Source organism: Phocoena sinus, chromosome 4, assembly GCF_008692025.1.
Source record: "Phocoena sinus isolate mPhoSin1 chromosome 4, mPhoSin1.pri, whole genome shotgun sequence".
NCBI lineage: Eukaryota > Metazoa > Chordata > Mammalia > Artiodactyla > Phocoenidae > Phocoena > Phocoena sinus.
The window spans coordinates 99,260,428-99,282,175 of NC_045766.1; the positions used below are offsets into that span (position 1 = coordinate 99,260,428).

At 37.2% G+C, this 21,748-nt stretch overlaps 1 protein-coding gene across 2 annotated transcripts in view; it reads right to left on the reverse strand.

The window, feature by feature from the left end:
• Positions 1-408: 408 nt before the first annotated feature.
• ARL6 (ADP ribosylation factor like GTPase 6) overlaps positions 409-21,748 on the reverse strand; it is a 67,293-nt gene continuing 45,953 nt past the window's right edge. The window contains exons 7-9 of one of the 2 annotated variants that reach the window (XM_032631472.1): positions 18,347-18,476; positions 6,814-6,869; positions 409-1,830 (exon numbers count right to left, since the gene is read on the reverse strand). In XM_032631472.1, coding sequence (XP_032487363.1) covers positions 1,805-1,830; positions 6,814-6,869; positions 18,347-18,476 — 212 coding nt within the window. In that variant the 3' untranslated portion in view covers positions 409-1,804. The remainder of the gene's footprint in view (positions 1,831-6,813; positions 6,870-18,346; positions 18,477-21,748) is intronic. The other variant, XM_032631471.1, reaches the window with a different exon arrangement.

Here is a 21,748-nt window from a genome sequence, read left to right on the forward strand (position 1 = left end):
GCACCACCATTTACTAGCTCTGTGACCATAAACATCCTTTTTTAGGCCTCAGTTTCCTTGTCTGTAAAACAAACACTAGAATCTACTACATAAGGCTATTATGAGGATTATATGATGCAAAATCCCATACATGTAATAATATCTTGCTCAAAATATAGTGATAACTTTTATTATTGTTATTGTTACCTTACGGTAGATGAGGATTTGAATTCTCTTAAAACATCCCTTTCTCCATCCTCCTAAAATAGTTATAGCATATTAGGTTTTTTTTGTTGAATTACAGTGTTTTCATCTTCATGTCTGTTTTATATTTGAGGCAGTTCTAGATTAATGAGACTCACTTTGTATCTTCATCAAAACAATTTGAGAGGCTGGCAAGCTAGCTAAAATGCTGGATCACTGGAATATTCTGGATGACTTTCAATGTGCCAAATTCGAAAGCACTGGGATTTCTGGACTAAGAGAAACTGAATTATAGAACTTTTACTGAAGTTTTAAAATTATTTTATTCAAATCTCTGTGAAACATACCACTACTGTAGTTATCATAATACATCTTTATTACTCACTTACCTTTTGTCTTCTGTTTTTATCATTTTCACAGCTAAGGATATTTATGGTGTTACACATTATATATTACAGTTTTTCTTTATATGTAATATTTTTCAGGATTTACACAACTGCTCTATCTATTGTTTCCCAGTGATTAATTAAAAATGAAAGCTTCTATTTAGAGTTTACAATTATAAGCAGTCTCTAAGTTGTGAGAAGTAACACAATTTGCATACAGTAGATGGCAGAGATATGTTTAAAATTCTAAAAAACATTTTTGTAGTAGTTTATGCCCAGGAAAAACACAGTTGGTGAGTCACAGTCTATTTTAATAAAGTACTGCAGTAAACTGGAGACATTTTAAAGGAAGAAAGAATAAGTCAGTTGTAATAATTATGAAGAATCACATTAATACATTTTTATACCTCTTAATCTTAAAATGCAATATTTTCAGTCAGCCAATGAAATAAAATTAGATACTCTGTATGAAAAGATTCTCAAATTCTCCCTCATTAAATTTTAAGTTCTCTGAGGATAAGGAATATGTTTTGTTTACCCTGTATCACCATTGCCTAGGACAATGCCAAACTAGTATAGGTACAGAGATGTTTCATTTATTTATTCAGTGTTTTATTCACTGAATAAATAAATTCAGCTTAACTTGGTCTCAGGTAGTTTACAAATGTTTGACAGTAAAACACCAAACACCATATTAACACAGCATTATTCTTTTCATCATATAAAGCACACTAGTTTGTATATTACATTTTATGTTTTATTGACGGTGACATATAGCAAAACTTTAATATATATTAATTACCCATGGTCCCTTATAAACATTTAAAAGTTCTTTTTCACAAGCATAATCATACTACAAAGTCATATCATAAGCTAAGTTTTTAGAAGACAATTAAAAAATAAAATGCATTAAAGATATCATAAATCAAGATGAGATACTGAGATAACTCTGACTTTACACATTCTAATTACAATCAAATGTAGACCTTTCAAGAAGTTGATAATTCTGGGGAGGGAGCCCTTCAGGAAACATTTAGTTTTTATATAATTAATGGCCAGATTAGCATACCTGAAGTCTTATGTTCTTAAAAACCTCATTCAGAGTCCATAAATGCAAGCAGAAGATTATCAAGTATTCTTAGATGTAAAAACTTTCAAAAAATTTAAAGTATTCAGTTTGCCTTAATATATATTCCTTGAATTGAAAATTGTTGAGGTTTCCGAATACTATCTTTTCATGTCTTCACAGCCTGGATTTGATCTGATAATAAAAACCAAATAAAAAATTATTAGTCTCTACAGGGCAAAACCCATTCTCTAAAGTAATCCAAGACATATCCATAAGAACATGGTAGAAACCTATGTGTACGCTTTTTTCTTTTTAAAAGCACAATTCACACTATAGTTTGTATTTTTGTCATTGTACATGCACCTAATTAAAATCAACTAGTTCTACAAGGCTTGTATTAAAAAAAGCAGTTCCTTGCCTCATCCCCTCTTTCTCCTTTCACAGGCAACTACTTTCAACTCCCTTTTAGGTGATTACCTGTGTATCTCTAAATAATATGCTTTTATTATTGCTTCTTGAAATATCAGTTCCTTTAATGTAATAAGGGGCTTCGGTTCTCAACACTTGTACACTGTTCTTCTGCCACGCTCATCATGTAACCAATACTCCCATTTTCCTAACACAGTGATGTAGTCATCAATAGGATGACTATATGAATGCTATTCACAGCTGAAATGAGTGATATACCCCAGTTACTTTTCCTTTCTTCTACTACATTTTGTTTTCCCTGCAGTTATTAATTGTTCTTCATCCCCAACCCTGCTTTAGCTTTTTTTTTAATGTACTTAACATTAATTCAGTCCCACTACTCTCACCCTGTTTCAACCTTTACTATTATGAAGCATAGTATACAATCAATTTCACTTTCTTGAAGAACTCTCCCTTAGTCTTGTGCAAACTAATCTGAACCAGTTGTTCTCCATGTTTGCCCAGTTATTTTCATATGAGATCTTTCATTATCACTCCAGGATCTCCACTATCATCCTAGGGATTCCTTCCCAACTCTCTTGTGCAGATTTCCCCTATTTTTTTTTCTTGTTGGTTTATTCTTTTGTTTTTGATCAGTACACCTCAGTGGCTACCTTAGTAAATGGTATAGAAAGTGAACTCTTCAGACTTTACATGGCTGAAGATGTCTTAATTATACAATTATAATACACTGATACCGCCGGCAAATATTATTTTCTCCTTAGATTCTTCCAGGCATTGCTTCCAAGTGTTGCTGGTGAGAAGTCTGTTGCTACTTTGTTTCCTTATCCTCTAGATGAAACCTCTTATTTTCTTCTCAGGAAACTTGTAGAATCTTCCTCTGTCTTACAGTATCGATTTTAATAATGATGCACCTTGGTGTGGGAATATTTTCATCCACTGCATTGGGCTCTCAAGGGGCCTTGCAACTAAAAACTCATCATTTAGTTCTGGAAAATACTGTTTGATGATTTATTTGATGACTTTCTCCCCTCTCTTCTCTCTGTTCTCTCTTTTAGAACTTCTTATTAGGTTATTGAGCCTCCTAAAATGACTCCTTACTTTATCTTTTCTTTCCATTCTTTGTCTTTTTTGCACCTTCTGAGAGATTGTCTCTTTTTTATCTTCTTTTTATTGAGTTTTCCATTTCTACTATTCTTATTTTCCAAGAACTCATTTTTTTTGTTCTTTGTTCTTTTTCAAGTAGTATTCTTGTCATATTCATGAAAGTAATACATTCGCTCTTATCTCTTTGAAGCTACTCTAATAGTTTTTTGAAATGTTCTCCCTAAATAGTCTTCTTCTAATCTGCTTTTTTGTTTATGTTCCATAATTCTAATGTTTTGATCTTCAAATACTTGGTGATCTTTTGCTATCTTCTCATATGTATGGGTGAACACTATAAAGCTGATTGGAATTTTGTTACATGTGTGAGGCTTGTCAAAAGTGATCTTCAGTCTAGTGTATCTAGCTAAGCCGTTTCCTTGAGAATTTCTGATGTTAATACCTTTAGGTCTTTTCTCTTAGTCTGGTCTGACTCCTCAAAGTTGACTTGCTATCTCCTACCTATTGCCAGTGTCTTCTAGGAGAAATAGGAGAAGGCAGAAGACGGTTATAACCTTCAGTATGAAACTTTCAGTTACTCCTCATTTTCAGGTCAGCATGCCAACATACAGTTGTGCTTGGTGTTCTCCAGTCCAGGGATACTATTTGGCTCTCTGCAAAGAATGAAACTTCAATCTTCTTTTGGGGCAAGGATGTATAACTGTCTTCTCCTTTCTGTCTCACTTCATCCTTATTTCCAATTTCCATCAATTTCTGAGCCTTTGAGGGGATCTGCAATGTAAATTAGGATGCTTTCCAGCTTTCTCCAGTGCTAGCTTAGAATTCCGCTTTCTCAGGTCTGTTAAGTTATTCAACATTCATCAGATATTTGGCTTTCAAAATTTGGTTGCCATTTTTGTCGCTCCCATTCTTTTTGGGTTAAATGGCTTTAAACAAAAGTCTCTTTGCTGTCAGTGAGATCTGAAGAGGGGATGAAACTAAGTGTGTGTTCAATCCTCAGTCTTTCATTGGAATACTCATATGCATAGTTTATAAAATTCTTATATTAAAACCTGGAAGCATTATTAACTTTTCACATACAGATAAAGTCATACAATGAATAAGTTTCATTAGTCACATGAGAGGATTTCATTTTATAAATATCTCTCTTTACCTCTGCAATGGTTTCTGTATATTCTCTGGTGGTTTTAAAAAATATTTCATAGTCTACTCATCGGTTCTTGTCTTTGGCTGTAGTGCATAGGTAATTATTGAGAATCCTTCCAAAAGAGAATGGAATCATGGCACAAAATCTGTCATTTAATGTTTTACCCACAATTTTTCAACCGTAAACTTAAAATAATAAGATTAAATTGGTCCAAAATGAACCACAGGCCTTCTGGTTTATCATGCTAGGAAATTTCAGAATTTTGCAAGGAAAATGAAGAGATATAAGTTCAGAACATCCTTCACAGATTTACAGAAAAACTTTTGGCTAATAAGTTAACAGTTATAGGCACAGACTAGTCTCCTATATTTATTGCTACCTATTTTGCAGTATAGGTTTTCCCCTCTTTTCAAATCCAGAGAGACAGTTAGAAGCATCAAAAATGTAAACTATTTACTGTTACATAGAAATTATGAACAAAGGATCTCCTACTCAAAACCAAACTGATATACTTTTAAACCTACATACTAAGTTTCCTCCTCTACTAAATGGAGAAGTTAGGTAAAAGGGTAAATTTAACATTTTTTGAGTGCTTTCTTATGGTAGGCACTTTAACACATACAGTATTTCATTTAATCTGTATGGCAATTTTTGAAATTTTATTTTTTAATTTTACAGATGAAGAAACTTATTTTTATAAGATAATTAGAGACATTAGTTAATAATTAATAAGTAGTGGAATAAATCTGCTAGACTTGAAAGCCCAAGTGCTTTTTACTACTATTCCACGCTGCCCACATAAAATGGGGATACTACTACTTACTTTGCAGAGGATTGTTGTAAAGGTTACATAAAATAATATGGTAACTCAAGGGCACAAAAATTTTTCCTATAAAGTATCCTTCTTACAAAGACTTGGGAGGTAAGATGCAAAGATAATGGATCAGAAAAGTCAAAGACACAAAAATTAGGTAAGACCAGAGTTGGCAAGTGGCACTGTGATGTTGGATCGTTACTGACACCTAGTGGCCTCATTGTTACAGACAAAATACCCCCCCCCCAAAAAAAGAGATCTACAATTTAAAATTCAGATGACCATCAACCTATTTTCAGTAAGTTACTGTGCTTTGAATTACTATATTATGAGCAATTGTGGTGTTTCCATCCATGCTATATCTCCACTGTGAACAATAATAAGCACTTGTAAAATAAGAAGTAAAGGCTGAAAATATGCTTCTAGTGTCTTCTCTGTAATGTTCCTCTGTAACCTATCTGTTTTATGTGGGAATCAGTCCCAGAGTGGTCACTCTGACCACTTCTTTGCACAGTCTAGGAAATGAAGTTGGTGTGTTCACAGAAAAATCCCACTAGCTCATCTGAGAACTACTAGAGGTTCTCAGTTAAGTTTCACTTAATTGTAAAATATAACTAGAAGGTTCTTTGCAGTTTAATGGTAAATGTCATGATGACAACACGAAAGAGAAAAAAATACAATGCTCTGTGCAGTTACCTAAAACACCACATTTTACTAATAACACATAGAAATATTTATCAGATGTACATTTAGTACTTTGAACCAAAGAAATACTACGTCTCTTTATGTATGGACAAGCAGGCTACTCTTAGATCCACTATGACATACAGAAGAGAAAAAAAACCACAAATAACTGGAATTAAGAGGGTTGTGTAGAAGAAATTAAATTTATAGCCACAAGACTACAGCTAGAATTTATAATCTCTTGTTATTTCACCCTTGTTCAGGGCAGGGAGATTCTAATAGAAATCATCCTCAATTGTCTTGCTCAAAAATGGAAATTTTTTGGCCTGATCTTCAAGGGTCCTGTAATAAGAAGGACCTATAGAACTTGGTTTCATTCACATTCACATTTTGTTGCTCTCTGTGGGTCATTGTGCTTCAATCCATTCCTGTGTCTAGTACACAATGTAACCTTAGGAAAAATGATATATCTTAATTTATGATAGCTATTGTGATGAATAACAAATAGAACTGTGATTACAAAACATTAATAGAATACCAGCATATATAATACTAAATATGAGTATTAAAAGTTGTAAAAACACGCTATGAATAAATGGAGCCACATATGGTGTATAGCATGATTCTTGAACGATACATGTCATGAAGATTTATTTTTAGTTATTGACAGTAAGGTCTAAAATTTGTCCCAAACTTCAAATGTGCTTCTATTACTAGATCTGACAGAAATTTGTTGCCATAAATTAAAATTATTTTCTAGAGATGTCATGCATGTTGATGTAAGCACTTTATTTAAATAAATCCTTTACAAAAATGTAATTGAAGTAAATGGAGCAAAGTATTGGATACTTACTGTATTGTTTTTTCTGATAGCAGAAATAAACGGAAACAAGAGGAAGAAAGGCAGTGATATAATAAAAATAAAATGTAAAGAAGGAAAGAAAACGTGAATGGAAGGGAAATAAATGCTGAAGATGCACAGTATTTTGTGATGTACCTTGAAGCCAGTCTACACCTTCTTGCAATCCTTCTCCTTTTATGGCATCACTAGCACTGCAATAAAATCCGTAAAAAAAAATCCATTTAGTTACATCATAAAACTACAAGAATAAATACTTACAATTTTGCCATATAGCAAATTAATATATTCTACTAACATATCTGAGCAAAACTGGCTAAGCACTGAAACTGAATATATATAGGATATAAAAGTCTAAGTGTTCAGGAGCAAGACACGAGAAAATTTTTCATAATTTATATGGACATTTGGAAAAGTGTATCACTAAAAAGTTACTATTCTAGGAATATTAGACTGGCATTAATGAAACATACACTTTGAGTTATTGTCCCAGTAGCGGAAAAGTGTTATAGAATACACCACCCTACCAGCCCCAATGATTCAACAGCATTTATTTATTAGAAATGCTATACTTCCGTTGTAATTTAGCCATAGGATGGAGTGACTGTATTTGACATGAAGTTTGATATCTAAAAGACATAAACCTGTAATTGTAACTTTGGTAAACTAGTAGAATAAAAAAATTCCAGGAGATTTCAACCATAGTTTTTTGTTTATTGGCTTCAAAAACCTGGATAGGTTGTTTAACTCTTCTGCCTTCAGTTTCTGCCTCTGTAAACTGGGGGAATATCACCATTGGTCTCAGGTGATTATTGTAAGAATTAAATATTTGAGATATGGATATAAAACACTGAACACAGGGTCTTTTCATTGTCTTTCCATTCTTGAGAGTAAACCTAAATCCTTACTGTGACATTATTTTATAAATAATAAAAACTTATATAAACTAAAATAATAAAATGCAGAAGATTTTTAGGGTATCAAATAATCCTTTTCAAAGATACAGACTAATAGCTTCTCATAACATGTTACTGATATAGTTATTTCCTTTCAAAATATAATCGTATAATAACAATTAGTATACATAATTAGATTTTCTGAATGATTAGGGTTCCTTTTAGTGTGCTGAAGCATGATTTTAAAATGTACTCAATTACCTTAAAGCTGTTAATTGGATTCTAATCAAAACAGAAATTAACAAGGAATTACTTGTTAGACTAAGAATATGACTTATCATAAAATTATTTTAAAATAGGAAGACAGGGCTTCCCTGGTGGCGCAGTGGTTGAGAGTCCGCCTGCCGATGCAGGGGACACGGGTTCGTGCCCCGGTCTGGGAGGATCCCACATGCCGCGGAGCGGCTGGGCCCGTGAGCCATGGCCGCTGAGCCTGCGCGTCCGGAGCCTGTCCTCCGCAACGGGAGAGGCCACAACAGTGAGAGGCCCGCGTAACGCAAAAAAAAAAAAAAAAAAAAAAAAAAAAATAGGAAGACAGAAACAAACAGCATAAGATACACAATTATTCAAAGCAAACTATGGATTACCTATATTAATGGCAAAACATCAGTAACTGAAATACTTATATCAAGTAAGATCAATGTATTGATTTTATCACAAACTTCTAGTCCCAAACAAGAGTACAGTACCATTAAGAAATTCTTCCCTGTTGGTGGAGGTGTCACTACCCTACTAAAAACCCTGCATCTTTTCCTAATAATTCCCAAATGTTTAAATTCTACCTTTCCTTTCAAATAAATCGTAAGACTTGTACTTGGAACAAAAGCCAAAGTCTTTACCATTTCCTACAAGGCCCTATGTGACATGGTGCCTGGTTATTTCTCAGTGGCCTCATCTACAATTTCCCCCTAGATCTCTGTTCCAGCCAGCATGGACTTCTTGCTGTTCCTAGAAAACACCGGGCACATTCTCATCCAAGAGCCTTTTCACTTGCTGGCCTCTCTATCTGGAAAGTTATTCCTCTAAACCGTTGTGTGAACTGCTCCCTGACTTCAATTAGATCTCAGAGAGGGACCACATTCATTATTCTTTCTCTTACTATTCTACTTCATTTTTTTTTTAAACATCTTTATTGGGGTATAATTGCTTTACAATGGTGTGTTAGTTTCTGCTTTATAACAAAGTGAATCAGTTATACATCTACATATGTTCCCATATGTCTTCCCTCTTGCGTCTCCCTCCCTCCCACTCTCCCCATCCCACCCCTCCAGGCTGTCACAAAGCACCGAGCTAATATCCCTGTGCCTTGCGGCTGCTTCCCCCTAGCTATCTACCTTACTACGTTTGTTAGTGTGTATATGTCCATGACTCTCTCTCACCCTGTCACAGCTCACCCTTCCCCCTCCCCATATCCTCAAGTCCGTTCTCCAGTAGGTCTGCGTCTTTATTCCTGTCTTACCCCTAGGTTCTTCATGACATTTTTTTCCCTTAAATTCCATATATATGTGTTAGCATACGGTATTTGCCTTTTTCTTTCTGACTTACTTCACTCTGTATTACAGACTCTAGGTCTATCCATCTCATTACAAATAGCTCAATTTCATTTCTTTTTAGGGCTGAGTAATATTCCATTGTATATATGTGCCACATCTTCTTTATCCATTTATCCGATGATGGGCGCTTAGGTTGTTTCCATCTCTGGGCTATTGTAACTAGAGCTGCAGTGAACATTTTGGTACATGACTCTTTTTGAATTTTGGTTTTCTCAGGGTATATGCCCAGTAGTGGGATTGCTGGGTCATATGGTAATTCTATTTGTAGTTTTTAAAGAAACCTCCATACTGTTCTCTATAGTGGCTGAACCAATTCACATTCCCACTAGCAGTGCAAGAGGGTTCCCTTTTCTCCACACCCTCTCCAGCATTTATTGTTTCTAGATTTTTTGATGATGGCCATTCTGACTGGTGTGAGATGATATCTCATTGTAGTTTTGATTTGCATTTCTCTAATGATTAATGATGTTGAGCATTCTTTCATGTGTTTGTTGGCAGTCTGTATATCTTCTTTGGAGAAATGTCTATTTAGGTCTTCTGCCCATTTTTGGATTGGGTTGTTTGTTTTTTTGTTATTGAGCTGCATGAGCTGCTTGTAAATTTTGGAGATTAATTCTTTGTCAGTTGCTTCATTTGCAAATATTTTCTCCCATTCTGAGGGTTGTCTTTTGGTCTTGATTATGGTTTCCTTTGCTGTGCAAAACCTTTGAAGTTTCATTAGGTCCCATTTGTTTATTTTTGTTTTTATTTCCATTACTCTAGGAGGTGGGTCAGAAAGGATCTTGCTGTGATTTATGTCATAGAGGGTTCTGCCTATGTTTTCCTCTAAGAGTTTGATAGTTTCTGGCCTTACATTTAGGTCTTTAATCCATTTTGAGCTTATTTTTGTGTATGGTGTTAGGGAGTGATCTAATCTCATACTTTTACATGTACCTGTCCAGTTTTCCCAGCACCATTTATTGAAGAGGCTGTCCTTTCTCCACTGTACATTCCTGCCACCTTTATCAAAGATAAGGTGTTCATATGTGTGTGGGTTTATCTCTGGGCTTTCTATCCTGTTCCATTGATCTATCTTTCTGTTTTTGTGCCAGTATCATATTGTCTTGATTATTGTAGCTTTGTAGTATAGTCTGAAGTCAGGGAGCCTGATTCCGCCAGCTCCTTTTTTTGTTCTCAAGATTGCTTTGGCTATTTGGGGTCTTTTGTGTTTCCATACAAATTGCGAAATTTTTTGTTCTAGTTCTGTGAAAAATGCCAGTGGTAGTTTGATAGGGATTGCATTGAATCTGTAGCTTGCTTTGGGTAGTAGAGTCATTTTCACAATGTTGATTCTTCCCATCCAAGAACATGGTATATCTCTCCATCTATTTGTATCATCTTTAATTTCTTTGATCAGTGTCTTATAATTTTCTGCATACAGGTCTTTTGTCTCCTTAGGTAGGTTTATTCCTAGATATTTTATTCTTTTTGTTGCAATGGTAAATGGGAGTGTTTTCTTGATTTCACTTTCAGATTTTTCATCATTAGTATATAGGAATGCCAGAGGTTTCTGTGCATTAATTTTGTATCCTGCTACTTTACCAAATTCATTGATTAGCTCTAGTAGTTTTCTGGTAGCATCCTTAGGATTCTCTATGTATAGTATCATGTCATCTGCAAACAGTGACAGCTTTACTTCTACTTTTCCAATTTGGATTCCTTTTATTTCCTTTTCTTCTCTGATTGCTGTGGCTAAAACTTCCAAAACGATGTTGAATAAGAGTGGTGAAAGTGGGCAACCTTCTCTTGTTCCTGATCTTAGTGGAAATGCTTTCAGTTTTTCACCATTGAGGATGATGTTTGCTGTGGGCTTGTCATATATGGCCTTGATTATGTTGAGGAAAGTTCCCTCTATGCCTACTTTCTGCAGGGTTTTTTATCATAAATGGGTGTTGAATTTTGTCGAAACCTTTCTCTGCATCTATTGAGATGATCATATGGTTTTTCTCCTTCAATTTGTTAATATGGTTTATCACATTGATAGATTTGCGTATATTGAAGAATCCTTGCATTCCTGGAATAAACCCCATTTGATCATGGTGTATGATCCTTTTAATGTGCTGTTGGATTCTGTTTGCTAGTATTTTGTTGAGGATTTTTGCATCTATGTTCATCAGTGATATTGGCCTGTAGCTTTCTTTCTTTGTGACATCCCTGTCTGCTTTTAGTATCAAGGTGATGGTGGCTTCGTAGAAGGAATTTGGGAGTGCTTCTCCCTCTGCTATATTTTGGAAGAGTTCGAGAAGGATAGGTGTTAGGTCTTCTCTAAACGTTTGATAGAATTCACCTGTGAAGCCATCTGGTCCTGGGCTTTTGTTTGTTGGAAGATTTTTAATCACAGTTTCAATTTCAGTGCTTGTGATTGGTCTGTTCATATTTTCTATTTCTTCCTGATTCAGTCTTGGCAGGTTGTGCATTTCTAAGAATTTGTCCATTTCTTCCAGATTGTCCATTTTATTGGCATAGAGTTGCTTGTAGTAATCTCTCATGATTTTTTTTATTTCTGCAGTGTCAGTTGTTACTTCTCCTTTTTCATTTCTAATTCTATTGATTTGAGTCTTCTCCCTTTTTTTCTTGATGAGTCTGGCTAGTGGTTTATCTATTTTGTTTATCTTCTCAAAGAACCAGCTTTTAGTTTTATTGATCTTTGCTATCGTTTCCTTCATTTCTTTTTCATTTATTTCTGATCTGATTTTTATGATTTCTTTCCTTCTGTTAGCTTTGGGGTTTTTTTCTTCTTCTTTCTCTAATTGCTTGAGGTGCAAGATTAGGTTGTTTATTCGAGATGTTTCCTGCTTCTTAAGGTGGGCTTGTATTGCTATAAACTTCCCCCTTAGAACTGCTTTTGCTGCATCCCATAGGTTTTGGGTCGTTGTGTCTCCATTGTCATTTGTTTCTAGGTATTTTTTTATTTCCTCTTTGATTTCTTCAGTGATCACTTCATTATTAAGTAGTGTATTGTTTAGCCTCCATGTGTTTGTATTTTTTACAGATCTTTTCCTGTAATTGATATCTAGTCTCATGGCGTTGTGGTCAGAAAAGATACTTGATACAATTTCAATTTTCTTAAATTTACCAAGGCTTGATTTGTGACCCAAGATATGATCTACCCTGGAGAATGTTCCATGAGCACTTGAGAAAAATGTGTATTCTGTTGTTTTTGGATGGAGTGTCCTATAAATATCAATTAAGTCCATCTTGTTTAATGTATCATTTAAAGCTTGTGTTTCCTTATTTATTTTCATTTTGGATGATCTGTCCATGGGTGAAAGTGGGGTGTTAAAGTCCCCTACTATGAATGTGTTACTGTCGATTTCCCCTTTTATGGCTGTCAGTATTTGCCTTATGTATTGAGGTGCTCCTACATTGGGTGCATAAATACTTACAATTGTTATATCTTCTTCTTGGATCGATCCCTTAATCATTATGTAGTGTCCTTCTTTGTCTCTTTTAATAGTCCTTATTTTAAAGTCTATTTTGTCTGATATGAGAATTGCTACTCCAGCTTTCTTTTGGTTTCCATTTGCATGGAATATCTTTTTCCATCCCCTTACTTTCAGTCTGTATGTGTCTCTAGGTCTGAAGTGGGTCTCTTGTAGACAGCATATATATGGGTACTGTTTTTGTATCCATTCAGCCAATCTGTGTCTTTTGGTGGGAGCATTTAGTCCATTTACATTTAAGGTAATTATCGATATGTATGTTCCTATTCCCATTTTCTATATTGTTTTGGGTTCGTTATTATAGGTCTTTTCCTTCTCTTGTGCTTCTTGTCGACAGAAGTTCCTGTAGCATTTGTTGTACAGCTGGTTTAGTGGTGCTGAACTCTCTCAGCTTTTGCTTGTCTGTAAAGGTTTTAATTTCTCCACCAGATCTGAATGAGATCCTTGCTGGGTAGAGTAGTCTTGGTTGCAGGTTTTTCTCCTTCATCACTTTCAGTATGTCCTGCCACTCCCTTCTGGCTTGTAGGGTTTCTGCTGAGAGATCAGCTGTTAACCTTATGGGGATTCCCTTGTGTGTTATTTGTTGTTTTTCCCTTGCTGCTTTTAATATGCTTTCTTTGTATTTAAATTTTGACAGTTTGATTAATATGTGTCTTGGCGTATTTCTCCTTGTATTTATACTGTATAGGACTCTCTGTGCTTCCTGGACTTGATTAACTACTTCCTTTCCCATATTAGGGAAGTTTTCAACTATAATCTCTTCAAATATTTTCTCAGTCCCTTTCTTTTTCTCTTCTTCTTCTGGAACCCCTATAATTCGAATGTTGGTGCGTTTCATGTTGTCCCAGAGGTCTCTTAGACTGTCCTCAGTTCTTTTCATTCTTTTTTCTTTATTCTGCTCTGCAGTAGTTATTTCCACTATTTTATCTTCCAGGTCACTTATCCGTTCTTCTGCCTCAGTTATTCTGCTATTGATCCCATCTAGAGTACTTTTAATTTCATTTATTGCGTTGTTCATCGTTGCTTGTTTCATCTTTAGTTCTTCTAGGTCCTTGTTAACTGTTTCTTGCATTTTGTCCATTCTACTTCCAAGATTGTGGATCATCCTTACTATCATTATTCTGAATTCTTTTTCAGGTAGACTGCCTATTTCCTCTTCATTTGTTAGGTCTGGTGCATTTTTATCTTGCTCCTTCATCTGCTGTGTGTTTTTCTGTCTTCTCATTTTGCTTATCTTACTGTGTTTGGGGTCTCCTTTTTGCAGGCTGCACGTTCGTAGTTCCCGTTGTTTTTGATGTCTGTCTCCAGTGGCTAAAGTTGTTTCAGTGGGTTGTGTAGGCTTCCTGGTGGAGGGGACTAGTGCCTGTGTTGTGGTGGATGAGGCTGGATCTTGTCTCTCTAGTGGGCAGGTTCACATCTGGTGGTCTGTTTTGGGGTGTCTGTGGCCTTATTATGATTTTAGGCAGCCTCTCTGCTAATGGGTGGGGTTGTGTTCCTGTTTTGCTAGTTGTTTGGCATAGGTTGTCCAGCACTGTGGCTTGCTGGTAGTTGAGTGAAGCTGGGTGCTGGTGTTAAGATGGAGGTCTCTGGGAGATTTCTGCCGTTTAATATTATGTGGAGCTGGGAGGTCTCTTGTTGACCAGTGTCCTGAAGTTGGCTCTCCTACCTCAGAGGCAGAGCCCTGACTCCTGTCTGCAGCACCAAGAGCCTTTCATCCACACGGGTCAGAATAAAAGGGAGAAAAAGTAGAGAGAATTAGTAGAAGTATGAGGAAAGAAAGAAGGAAAGGAGGAAAGGAAGGAAGGAAGAAAGAAGCAAAGAAGGAAAGAAAGGAGGGAGGGAGGGAGGGAGGGAGGGAGGAAGGAAGGAAGGAAGGAGGGAAAGAAGGAAAAAAGACAGAAAGAAAGAAGATACAGTAAAAATAAAATAAAGTATAATACAGTTATTCAATTAAAAAATATTTAGAAAAAAAAAGGGACGGATAGAACCTTAGGACAGATGTTGGAAGCAAAGCTATACAGAGAAAATCTTACACAGAAGCATACACATACACCTTCACAAAAAGAGGTAAAGGGGGAAAAATCATAAATCTTGCTCTCAGAGACCACCTCCTCAATTTGGGGTTATTCGTTGTCTAAAGGAGGGAAGGAAGGAAGGAAAGAAAGAAAGAACTAAGGTAAAGTATAATAAAGTTATTACAATTAAAATTAATTATTAAGGAAAAAAAAAAAAAAAAGCATGGACGGATAGAGCCCTAGGACAAATGGTGGAAGCAAGAGTATACACAGAAGATCTCACACAGAAGCATACACATACACATTCACAAAAAGAGGAAAAGGGAAAAAAATCATAGATCTTGCTCCTAAATTCCACCTCTTCAATTTGGGATCATTCCTTGTCTATTCAGGTATTCCACAGATGCAGGGTATATCAAGTTGATTGTGGAGCTTTAATCCACTGCTTCTGAGGCTGCTGGGAGAGATTTCCCTTTCTCTTTGTTCTCCCAGCTCACAGGAGCTCAGCTTTGGATTTGGCCCTGCCTCTGCGTGTAGGTCGCTGGAGGGCGTCTGTTTTTTGCTCAGACAGGACGGGGTTAAACGAGCTGCTGATTCGGGGGCTCCGGCTCACTCAGGCCGGGGGTTGGGGGATGGGGGAAGGAGGGGCACTGCGTGCGGGGCGGGCCTGCGGCGGCAGAGGCAACGTGACGTTGCGGCAGAGGCCGGCGTGACGTTGCACCAGCCTGAGGCCTGCCGTGCGTTCTCCCAGGGAAGTTGTCCCTGGATCCCGGGAACCTGGCAGTGGCGGGCTGCACAGGCTCCGCGGAAGAGGGGTGTGGAGAGTGACCTGTGCTCGCACACAGGCCCCTTGGTGGCGGCAGCAGCAGCCTTAGTGTCTCCCGCCCGTCTCTGGGGTTTGCGCTTTTAGCCGCGGCTCGCGCCCGTCTCTGGAGTTCCTTTAAGCACCGCTCTTAAACCCCTCTCCTCGCGCACCAGGAAACAAAGAGGGAAGAAAAAGTCTCTTGCCTCTTCGGCAGGTGCAGGCTTTTCCCCGAACTCTTCCCGGCTAGTCGTGGTGCACTAACCCCTTCAGGCTATGTTCAAGCCACCAACCCCAGTCCTCTCCCTGCACTCTGTCCAAAACCGAAACCGGAGCCTCAGCTCGCAGCCCCGCCCGCCCCGGCGGGTGAGCAGACAAGCCTCTCGGGCTGGTGAGTGCCGGTCGGCACCGATCCTCTGTGCGGAAATCTCTCCGCTTTGCCCTCCGCACCCGTCGCTGTGCACTACTCCGCGGTCCCGAAGCTCCCCCCTCCGCCTCCCGCAGTCTCCGCCCGCGAAGGGGCTTCCTAGTGTGTGGAAACTTTTCCTCCTTCACAGCTCCCTCCCACTGGTGCAGGTGTCGTCCTTATTCTTTTGTCTCTGTTTTTTCTTTTTTTCTTTTGCCCTACCCAGGTACGTGGGGAGTTTCTTGCCTTTTGGGAGGTCTGAGGTCTTCTGCCAGCCTTCAGTAGGTGTTCTGTAGGAGTTGTTCCACGTGTAGATGTATTTCTGGTGTATCCATGGGGAGGAAGGCGATCTCCGCGTCTTACTTTTCCGCCATCTTCAAGGTCTCCACCGTCTACTTCATTTTTTTCATCCTCCCAACTGACATTTTATACATCTATTTACCTGTTTTATTATTTGTCTCCCTCACAAGATAGTAAAAAAGTAAATACGTACATATATCACACCAGGGACTTAGTCAAAGAACGCACTGGAAGAACAATAACACAATCAGACCTGAAAATCAGAGTTGACTATATGTTTAGTACACTGGTCAAAAATAAACCCAAAAATTTTTCCTTTAATTTTCCAGACTATATTTCTCTATGAGCTCTTCTTTACCTACCAAATTTACTTGTACCTAAGACAAGAGAGATGCAATATTTTATCTCTGCATCACTGAGTGCTACTTTCTTTCTCTAAAATTAACGGATAAATGTATTTTTAATTTCATCCATGCTTTAAAAACATTGCAAAAGATAAAAACAAACTTAACAAGTGAAACACTAATTGGAACGTAGTGAGATGTCCAGTTTGAATTAGGGAGAAGTCAAAATTTTAGATAAATTCAAAAGAAAAACTTGGTATTCTTCTATAAGTTGTGTAATATAGAAACTGGTAATATGTTATAAGTCCATATCCTTTTAGCATCAGGTATTACTTTTTTCTCTCACTAAAAAATATTCAGGTGTCACAATAAATCTGTTAAAATTCAATTACTAATTATTTTAAGTAGAAAGAGATTTTTCCATTTATAAAATTAATTTCTACTTCGAAATTAAGAGGACTGCATCTTTTACTAATTAGACCTATGTTTTGAATGTTGTACTTTCTATCAAAGCAATCACAACACTTAATGCAAAAATTAAAAATTATTCAACTTCAGATGTTATCAATTTAAGTATGATATACAAAAATACAAAGGTTCTATCTCAAGATATTTCTCTACCCCAAGTCCCTCCTTTCTTCACCAACCAAAAACCATAAAACCTCAAATTCCAACTCAAGAATCATTTAGTAAACACTGACTTTTCCTCTGATTTCCAAAGTAAGGAGGGTTTTACTTGAGATATGAAGCCTTGGGTACAGAAAAGTTTCAAGGGCTTTCTCAAGCTCTTCTCTTTTCAGCACCAAGGTTAGCTCTTAAAGTTCTTCTCTGAGCTCTACCACTTCCTTGTTTTGTGTTCAGCCTTGCTCTATAGATATCTTCTTATAAAAAGGGGAAAAATGGCAAGAGAAGGATATCCTTCAGCATAGAGAGGTAAGCAGGTGTATAGAAGGAAGGTTAATTTAAATAAGGTAGTGGTAGGCTTTAAAATACTAATATATAACTTCTGGTTATCCTCGTTGGAATATTTTGGTAGAAAGGCACACTGGAGTTATATATATTAGTAAGAAACTGCTTTCCAAATAAACAATGTATAATAATTTCAGACACTAATTATTTAAGAGTTCAACCTTATTAGTATGTCCAAATAATATTAATTTTTGCATTTCTATTTATTCATATCAACAAATACTTATTGTGTATCTACTAAGTAGCAGGTACCATTACTATTCTGGGGGTTACAGAGTAAACAAAATCAATGAAATCCCAGCTCTCATGGTACTAATGCACTAGTGTAGGAAGACAGACTATAAAACAAAAAATAAAAGAAGAAGGGGTCATATGGAAATACAAAAGTAAAGCAAAGTAAGGAAAAAACAAGAGATGGGGGTAAGGTATAGTGATGTTTCAGAGTTATTAAGAGAGGTCTCTTTCCTGAAGGAACTGCAATAACAAGCAGGAAAATTATCTTAAAGAATGATTCCGACAATGTGAGTAACAAGTACAAACACCCTGAGGTGGGACTGTGGTTGGCTGATTCAATGTGCAGAAGGATATCAGTGTGGCTGAACTTGGGTGAGTAAGTGGGTTGTTTAAGTTGTTCTTTTAAAGAGTTGTTTTTATTTGTCTATCCCTGAAAAGATTTGAAAAGATTTTAACAGTAATATATTAACGAATACCTGCAAGCCACGATTCTATAAAACAAAATCTTTACCTTACATCTTACCACTTATAAAGTGAGCTTGGAAAAAACCCTTAAAGTTTGGAGATTTTTTTCAGAATGATAAAATGAAAAGTAAATATAAAACTTTACCAAATATGCCATGGTTTATCTTTGATGTTCTCTAAACACAGCAATTGAGACACTTTTACAGATGTCACTGCATCTCTAAGATCCATTTTGTTCGCAAAGAATAAAATTGGTATTCGGCGGTGCTTAATATCTAAAAGAGAAAATAAGGCTATCATCACATTTCCAGCTTTTTGGGTTATTTTCTCCCAAATCCTTAAAACTGTAATCCAATGAAATTGTTTTCCAATCACTTCTTCCCATATCACACATACATAAACATTTAAAGACATATACTGTGAAGCATGTATTTGAGTGACAGGAGAATTTTAAAAATACCTATTCTTAAGATTATCTGCCCTCTGGTTGGAACTGTAAACTAAACATGGATGAGGTGGGAGTGGGGGGCTCATTAAACAGTTACTGAACAGCACCTAGAAAAGGGTCAAACATTTTGGGTTTCATTTTTACTGTCAACAAAAAAAGAGGTCAACTTCAAACAGAAGTAGGAGTATAAAATGGATCTTGGTTTTATATTTTAGTTGCAGCATTATAAGTAACCTAGATACTTTAACAAGATGTTTTTACCTTGTTACAATTTGGGGAGCATTTTTTTTTACTTTTGAATACATAATACATTTAAATAGTTCAAAATTCAGAAGAGACAAAACTATATGCAGCAAAAGAATCTCCTCCCTCCCACCTTTGTCCTAGTCCATACACCTGTCCTCCCTACAAGAGGCAACCCATATCATCATCTGTTTCTTGGCATCCTGGCATCTTTTTATGAATATTTTACATATTTGAAAACAATTATTATATATTATTCTTACAGCAGACTATTCTCATTATTTTACACCTTTTGCTTTTCACTTAATTTCATAGCTTGGAGATTACCCCATATCAGTACATACAGAGAGCAGTTTCGTCATTATTTTAACAGTTGTGAATGTCCTGTCTTTCAGTACTACGTACCATAATTTATGTATCTAGTACCCAACTGAGATATATTTGTGTTGTTGCCAATATTTACAACTATAAGCAATGTTATAATGAATAAACTTGTACATACAAAAATTTGTACAGGGGCTAGAACATCTATAGGATAAATTTGAGAAGTGGAGTTGCTGGGTCAAAGGATATGTAAATTTCTAATTTAAAAATTCTCCCATAGTTTCTTCCACTGCTGTAATAGTGTAATTTTTATATTTAAATATTTAGTCCAGCTGGAATTTATCCTGGAGCAGAGAATTTCAGAGTAGATAAAAAAGAAAGATATGAAGTAAGATATGAAGTTTACAAGAAGCACACTTTGAACATAAGGACAAACAAGTTGAAAGTAAAAGGCTTGCAAAACATATTATGCATATGCTTAGGTGTAAGAGAACTGGCATGGCTACACCAGTATCAGACAAAGTAGTATTCAATATACAAAGGGTATTAGCAAAGAAAAAGAAAGCCATTTAAAAATTATAAAAAGGTGAATCAAGAAAACAAAACAATTTTAAGTGTGTATCTAAGAGACAAGCTTCCAAATACATAAAGCAAAATTTGAGAATATTAAAGGGAAATCAAATAAATTCACAATCATAGTGGACACTTCAACACCCCTCTTTTAGAAATTGATAGACAAGTAGACAAAAAAAAATCAATAAGATTGTGGGAGATGTGTGATTGTTTTCCACAGGACTGAATGAGGAAGCAACTTTGGGTGGCGTCTGTGGGAGGAAAAGGCTCCCTGTCCACACCCCCTGACATCTGATGCCTGGCTGTACTGCTGCTTGCCCCAGATGATTATCTTAAACTGCGGCACAGAGCCTTCATTTCCCGAACTGTCCCCAGGCAGTTTATTCTCTACTCTCTCAGGTGCAAAATGGAGTTCACTTCCTCTCATGGGCACACCAAAATCACAACTGTTTGCAGAATAGCCATCAATGAAAAAGACCGGAATATATCAGAAAGGATATTCTACAACTAAATACATAAAGAAGGAATCACAATGCGATGGGTAGGAGGGGTGGAGTAGAGATATAGTCAAATCCCATACCCCTGGGTAGGTGAGCCACAAATGAGTGAATAATTATAACTGCAGAGGTTTTCCCAAAGGAGGGACAGGTCTGAGCCCCATGCTAGGCACCTGAGCCCAGGGGTCCTGCACTGGGAAGATGAATCCCCAGAGCATTTGTCTTTGGAGGCCAGAAGGGCTCACTTTTGGGAGACCCAGAGAACTGGGGGAAATAGAGACTTTACTCTTAAAGGGTGCACACAAACTCTCATGGGCTTCAGGACTCTGGGCAGAAGCAGTAATTTGATAGGAACCTGGGTCAGACCTACTTTGCTGATCTTGGAGAGGTAAAGCTCACCCTGGGGACAAAGACACCGGAGGCAGCCATTTTGGGGAACTCGTTGTACCATGTGGACACTGGTGCCAGTAAGCTCATTTTGGAATCCTTCTCTAGCTTATCCCAGCCTTGCCCTGGCCAGACCCTGCTCTGGGACTGGCTGGGCCCTGGCCCTGCCCACTAGCGGGTGAACACAAGCTTCAAGACACCCTGGGCCCCATATCCAACTGTGTCAGGAACTGGCCCCACCCACCAGCGATTCAACACCTGCTATGGGACCCCTGGGCCCTGCAACCAGAACCCAGGACTTGGCTCTGCCTGCCAGTAGGCCAGCACTAGCTCCAGGACGTGGCTTCAGCCACCAGTGGGCAGGCAACAGCCCCAGGATCTCCTGGACTCTGACTCCGCCCACCAGTAAACCAGCTGTAGCCCTAGGGCCTCTTGAGTTTATGCAGTCAGCTACCTCGAGAGCTGATCCTGCCAACCAGTGGCCATCAGCCTCCACACAAAGCAGGACCTGGCAACCAATGAACCAGGAGCCAACCAGGCCTACGAAACTACCCACACAGTTAGCCCGACACAACAGAAGGACCCATACAGCCTCATGGGGGGGAACTCCTAGAGCATATAGCTCTGGTGACAAGAGAGGAGTGTACTGTTGAGACATAAGACATCTCTTACAAAAGGCCACTTCTTCAAGGTTGGTGAATATAACCAACCTATCAGATACACAAAAATAAAAACAGAAAGTTAGGGAAAATGAAGTGACAGAACAACATGTTCCAAACAAAAGAACAAAATAAAACTCCAAAAGAAGAACTAAGTGAAGTGGAGCAAGGAAGTCTACTTGAGAAGGAGCTTAGGGTAGTGATTATAAAGATGATCAAAGAACTCAGGAGAAGAACGGATGCACAGAGAGAGAAATTAGAAGTTTTTAATGAAGAGTTACAAAATATAAAGAACAACCAGAGATGAAGAATACAATAACTGAAATGAAAAATACACTAGAAGGAATCAACGGTAGACTAAATGATACAGAGGAACAGATCAGCGACCTGGAAGATAGAGTAGTGGAAACCACTGA